The sequence below is a fragment of the Cariama cristata genome, unplaced genomic scaffold (genome assembly GCF_000690535.1).
Source record: "Cariama cristata isolate BGI_N322 unplaced genomic scaffold, ASM69053v1 scaffold21717, whole genome shotgun sequence".
Lineage (NCBI taxonomy): Eukaryota > Metazoa > Chordata > Aves > Cariamiformes > Cariamidae > Cariama > Cariama cristata.
The window spans coordinates 22,952-29,106 of record NW_009627509.1 but is presented as its reverse complement, the minus strand read 5'-3'; the positions used below and the strand labels follow the sequence as shown (position 1 = coordinate 29,106).

The 6,155-nt window shown below is 45.0% G+C and overlaps 1 protein-coding gene across 1 annotated transcript in view; it reads left to right on the top strand.

Moving 5' to 3' along the window:
- LOC104164976 (EF-hand calcium-binding domain-containing protein 4A-like) overlaps nt 1–6,155 on the top strand; it is a 39,689-nt gene that overhangs the window by 15,971 nt on the left and 17,563 nt on the right. The window contains exons 4-7 of the mRNA XM_009704467.1: nt 1,189–1,363; nt 3,552–3,698; nt 3,979–4,069; nt 4,200–4,292. Of these exons, the coding sequence (XP_009702769.1) occupies nt 1,189–1,363; nt 3,552–3,698; nt 3,979–4,069; nt 4,200–4,292 (506 nt within the window). The remainder of the gene's footprint in view (nt 1–1,188; nt 1,364–3,551; nt 3,699–3,978; nt 4,070–4,199; nt 4,293–6,155) is intronic.

Sequence of the window (6,155 nt, the reverse complement as noted above, 5' to 3'; positions counted from 1 at the left end):
TTCCGATCACTCTCTCCCTCAATTTTCCCAGCTGTAAAAGAGAGATAATGAGACATAATGATTCTCTCTTTAAAGGAGACATCCAAAGTGACTAATCTAAGCCCATCTCCTTAATTAACTGTCTGAGCCTCAGGCTTTAAGCTGAGTAGGGCCTATATCTCCACACTGCAAGTTTTTTTACAGCTCATTTTAGGAGTGGGAGAGAAGTGGCTAGATTCTGGACATACGGAGCTAAGAAGTGGTGGAGTTAAGTCACTTGAGGTACAGAAATAGTGCATATTTTTCCCCTTAGAGCAGCTTCATGTTCTCATCTGTGCTCTGAATGTCCTTGGCTCCTGGCTTTGTAGTTGGGATGTCATTTCTGCCTTTTGAACCAAGCAGATATGTTTTGGAAATGAAGAGTAGCTGCTGATGGAGGTCTGACATCTGTATACAGGACGGAGGCCTGCATTTTGGATAGGATTGCTTGTTTTGTTTCTTTGAGAAGAATTTGTTCCCAGCACCAGTTATTTGTCACATGCCTTGCATAGCATGAAGTTCTCATGGCATTAGTGTCTCAGCATGAAATAGGATCCAGAGAGCTGGAAGCCATCCCTACGTGGGATGGGGCAGGAGGGGATGCTCAGGCAGTAAGTTCATTTTGTTCAGACTCTCTACACAATCCTAGCAAGAGGCGGTCCTTGTCCCGTAGCACTTGAATCAGAACAGATGTAGTACATGAGAAGAGAGGGGTAAAGATCTCATCCTCATCTTTTTTAAGCTGGGGAACTGAGGCATGGTGCTATTTGGTGCCAGGCTTGCAATCCCAGAGGGAGCTTGTGGGATCATTGGCAACTGAAGCCCCAGTGCCGCTCCGTGGGAGTGAAGTGACCCTAATGCTGCGTGTTTCACGTGCTGAGAATCCAAGGCCGTGGGTGGTAAATCTTCTTCATGCAGATGTGAGCAGAGCCCTAACAGCCTGTTGTTGCCGTGGGAGCCAATTTCAGTCCCAGCATTGCAGACTGGACACTGACATCACTCAGGACGTCAGAACGGAGGCTGTTTACTGACCAGGAGCTGTATTCTACACCAGCAGCGTGCAGGCAGCTTCTTATGGAGCTCTGTTGGGCTGCCATGTAAACAGCAGCTTATTAAATGATGTCCAGTTTGACTGACTTTATTTTCCTTCTTCCTTTCTCCTTACACCAGGAAAGTTAATAGGGATTGAATTGTGTCAAGGGGCTGGGAGAATGGATCACTCCAGACATGAGGAGACCTTTGAGTCAGGCTGGTCAGATGACTTGGACCCGGCAGATGATGATGGTGAAGAGAAACGATTCTGTTCCATGATGGAGCAGCTCGGAGCAGCCCAAATGTTTGAAGAGTAAGTAGGGGGGTTGCATGGCATTACTTCTACCCTGTTTTGATCTTGCAGTACCAAAACTTCAAAGTACCAGCGAAGAGCAAAGAGGTGAACTGAGCTGCTTGCTCTCTGAAGCACTGCTTGGGCTTTCTGTACTGCAGTCTTGGGTTTTCATATGCTTGGTAACAAATGCAGGGAAGTCTGAGTTTTCTCATCGGTTACCAATTACTTTTAGTGCAGTGCTTTTCACAAAGAGTTTCCCAAACTCAAGTTCATACCACAACTGTAAAACATAACAGTTGGTGGCACGGAAGCCCATCTGCACACAGCAAATGAAAAGAAGCATGTGAGCGTTAGACATGGTAAAGAGGATGAGTGTGCTGTCTGTTCCAAAATGGTGTGTGACTGTTCACTTATGTTCAGACAATCGTAGTTCTAAGAGTCTCTGTGACAGATCTGTGCTCAAGGGGCTGCTTGGGGCTGGGCTGATCTTGGAGAGTGTGAAAATCTGAACTGGGCAAGGGATGCTCACCTGAGCTTTGAAACTTGATATTAATGCCCTTGTATGTGGCCCCAGTAGAGTCTGCTGGCCCCAGTGTCACCATCCAGCCTTTATTTAGGGCCTTCCCAAGTGAAGCATTATGCGTAACTGGTTCTTGCTGATGCACATTCCCTGGGGTGCCCAACTGCATCTCCAGCAGCCCTTTTTTTCAGGCATCGTAGTCCAACAGTGTTGCCAGTTTGCAGGGAGCAGCCCAGGTAGGGGCAGGAGGCGGACAGGATTGGAGAGAGAATCCGAGAGTGAAGGAGTTTGCTGCTTTCAGAGCTGCATCTGTCATGAAACAAATTTTTTTGTCTCATTTGCATTGTGATGCAAAGCACCTGCATGTTTCTTTTAATGCTAAACAACAACTTCTGTCCTGAAAAATTCTGGAAAGCTGTTATACCTCAAATAATGGGATGACACTGTGAAAGGCTGTATTACTGTTCTGGAAAAACAGTCTCTGCTGTTTATAAGTCTGCTTTGAGACGCATCAGGTCTTAAAGTGGAATTATCCTGTGTTTTATGCAATGAGTTCAGTAGCTACTTCATGTCATGCCTTTGTGCCAAGCCAGCTGTTGTAAAGAAGTAATATAAAACAGAAGCTAACTGGGTTTGGAGCGGGACTCTGAAACTATAATCTTCACTGGTTTTGCTAGAAAGAAATGGTTTTGTTTATTAAATGGACTCAGTATGTTCTTTTATCTAAAACACGAAGTTTTGATAAAGTGCTAGTAATGTTTTCAACTTGGGATAGAAAAGGAGGCTATCATGCAATGGTGGCAGGGGGAATCAAGAGCTTTTTGGTGGTTTTATTTCCTTTGTTTTTTTCACAAAGAATATTAAGGGAGACAAATACATAGACAAAGAAAAATATATATTTAGATAATGTCTATAGGTATAATTATTCTGTGTATTTCAAGGCAGTTCCCCCAAAGTACTTCATGGATTTAAAAAAAAAAAAGAAAAAGAAAAAGCTCTTCCCTAAAAAGAAGCATGAAGTGATGTTTGCAGACTTATAAGACTCTTTGGGAAAGAGAAATAGCGCTGTGTTCAAGTTGAGATGAATGAAATGCCAAAACAGTGTAATCATTATTGCAGGTTCAGAAAAAGATGACTTTGGTTTTCCAGGGCTTCCTCTGTTGTTTCTTGATGTGACACTTGGGCAAATTTGCTTCTTTCTTTTTGTGCCTCAGTTTCCAAACTTGTAAAATAAATAAAGAAGGATGGTAGCATCCACCAGTGCAGTCCTGGTGTGAGAAAAACACCTATGTGATGTGTGCTAAAATCCCTGGGCTCTAACAGTTTGCTGCTTGACCATAGCTTACAGCAAATTTGCTGAATGTTCCTCTCTTCCAGTCTTGGTTTAGACACCAAATGTGTTATTGCTGAATACTTGGAAAAATAATTGTTCCAGGTTTGCTTCCTACATGACTTTTCTTTTTCTCTTTCAGATGACTTCCTTTATTTTAACCTCACAGTAGATCTCATTCTACGTGCATGCTTCATCACTGTCCAACTTCCCTCTTTGCTAGGATGGTGTAATGGAGGTCGTCAGAGGAGAAGGACAGTTTGTCTCTCCCAAGTGCATGCTGGAGTTGGAATATCAGTCCATAAGATGACATAGAAACTCATTTGCTTTCCTTCTCTTTTGTATGCTTGCTCCAGTCCGCGTGAGATTCGGGAGCTCTGGGCTCGGCTACGAAAGGAGCGTCCGGAGCTTTTATCCAATTTTGAAGAGTTTCTGTTGCGTGTTTCATCATACATAAGGGAGGTGAATCACGAGAAGGAGTCTATGGAACAGGCATTGAAGCGGTAAGGAGAACCTCATGGCCGTTTGCTGTCAGGAACCAGCTGATGCTTGGATTCTGGCTCTGATCCAAGGAGACACTGGGTTACAGTATGCAGAGAGTTTTCTTGATCTGATCCCCACAGGCTTGTTTTGCATCAGTGCCCACCCATAACATTTGGTCTGGTTAAAATCCCACTTGATGCCACATGGCTGTTAGTGGGAACCTCTTTCCAGCCTCCTCTCCCGTTTCGTTTCTGTATTCTCTTTCTCTCTCCTAACCTGTGTGCACCCTGCCTTTTGTAGGAAGGAGACAGACCATGACCGAGAAGTCAGGTGCCTTTATGAAGAAATGGAGCAACAGATCAAAGCAGAAAGGGAGAGGCTGATCTGCCAGGTACCTCATCTCTCTTGGTTGAAGTCAAACTTTCCCTGGTCTGAAGCAGAGGCAGTGGCTCATCTGGCCAAGGACCAGCACTTACCATGCCAGGTGTTGTATGCACAACTGTGTATCTTTACCTCTGCAGGAAGCACTGAGACATGACAGGAGTAACCTGCTCCAGAAGGAACTGCGCAGCAAAGAGCAGGAGCTGGAGAAAATCCTCTACCGCCAGAAGAAGGTAACAGGACCCAAATCCTTTCTAAAGAAGCACGTCCCCTTCTGTTGCCTTCCTGCTAAATCCTTTTCTGACTGAGAATGGTTTTCATCTCCTGAGGGTTGGTGCTAGCTAATCTAGTTCTCTCCTGATTCTGAAGGTGTTGAAGTGGTTTGTGAAGTGATTGGTTTGTCTTCGACTGTAATGTCTTCCTGTGAATGTTTTATCCATGCATTTTCTTGTCTGCTTTGTTTTCTCTTGGCACAACCTTCCAATCAGTAGTAAATAACTATTTGGCAAGGAAGACGGGGTAAAACTTCGGAAGTTGTGAGTTTGGAGCCTTTTGTGATGTGTAAGAAGGCTGTATATGGACATACAAGAGCCAAATTTATCTAGTTTGTGTTTTCTGGCTGCTCCAAAATAACCCAGAGTGAACGGTTCTGTGACGCCTAGAGCTGTACTGTATATTTGCATTTCAGCACCTAATGACGTACTGATTAATCAGTCACAGAGATCAAAGCAGAAACTTTCCTTTAGCCTGCCGTCCCTGGCATGGACATTTGTATGGGATGGTCCATTCTGGATGTCTTTTTCCTTTTGGTCTGAAGAACTGAGGCATGACCCCCACAGAAACAAGTCATGGAAGGTACCTGTAAAATGCTGGCAACAGGGGGTATCCAAGCTGGATGCCTTAGCTGTGATGTGGAGGAAACAGCGCTTCTCTGCATCATGAACTGATGATTTCAGCAGCTGGAAAAGCCAGGAAAACTTAGGTGCCATCAGGAAGGATACTGAGAAAAGACAGAGGATGTAAGGATTTTTTGCCACAGGAGGCAGGCAGTATCAGCAGTTCAAAAACAGATTGGACAAACAAATGTTTATTAAAAGGAAGAATAGTCAGGGATGTGGCCTCTAACATCCCTAGCCCAGGGACCATAGATGCTGGGGGTGTATGAGGGGAATGGACCATAGTTAGGTGTCCAGGCATGCTCTTCCTTGGTAGCATCTCCTCTTGCTGTGGGTCAAGGCAGAGTACTGGGCTACATGGACGCTTATTCTTACTCAGATGGTCATTTCCGATCGTCTTAACTCTGAGGCTTGTACTAAACTATGTGGATTATCAGGTCCCTCTTGTGGTGTAAGACCAGTATTGTGATTGTGCTGTTCTACCGTGTCGCTTCCGAGTATGGACGACATAAACGGGCGAGTTTATGATTATGAGAGTGACAGAGATTTCTTAGGGAGGGGCAGGTGTGCTTTACTTAAAGCCTGTCCCCTGGCTTATTGAAAGATCCAAAAGGCTATGGGCAGGGCTTGCTGTTTCTTAGTCTCAACTCCACTGCTCAGCATTTGTGGTCATGCTTGAATTTTCCCTGATGTCCAAAGGACTGGAAGTCTCCAGTCAAAGCTGGGTGCGACTTGTGTTTGTAGCCTCAGCGGGGAGAGATGTGGGGCTTGTGTTTCAAGGAACTTAGGAAAGGTCAGCTCTGTTCACTCCTGTTCCCGACTGTTGTACGCGTGTGCTGGCAGAGAGCAGGGTAGCGAGAAAAAACCTCTTCATTTTGTGCCGTGGTGGCCGTGGTGTGCTGCTTTACTTTCCCTTTGACAATGGGAGAAAGTAGGCTGAGAGAAAGGTATAAATGGGGAAGCTGACTGTGCCACCTACTACAGTGGTCAGAACTGGTTCCTGGTGCTCCTCTCTAGTTGTAAGCATGGATTGTATAATTTTGTTTTGGGGTTGTAAGTTCTTAGGTGGGTACCACAATTTCTGCATAGCACCAGCTTCAGCAGAGGGCCCTGGTTAGCTGGTGTGGCTGGCTAAATAGTAAAGTGGCAATGTGATCCTTCTTGCCATGCCCCACTTGTCGTATGAGATGGGCAGGTTTG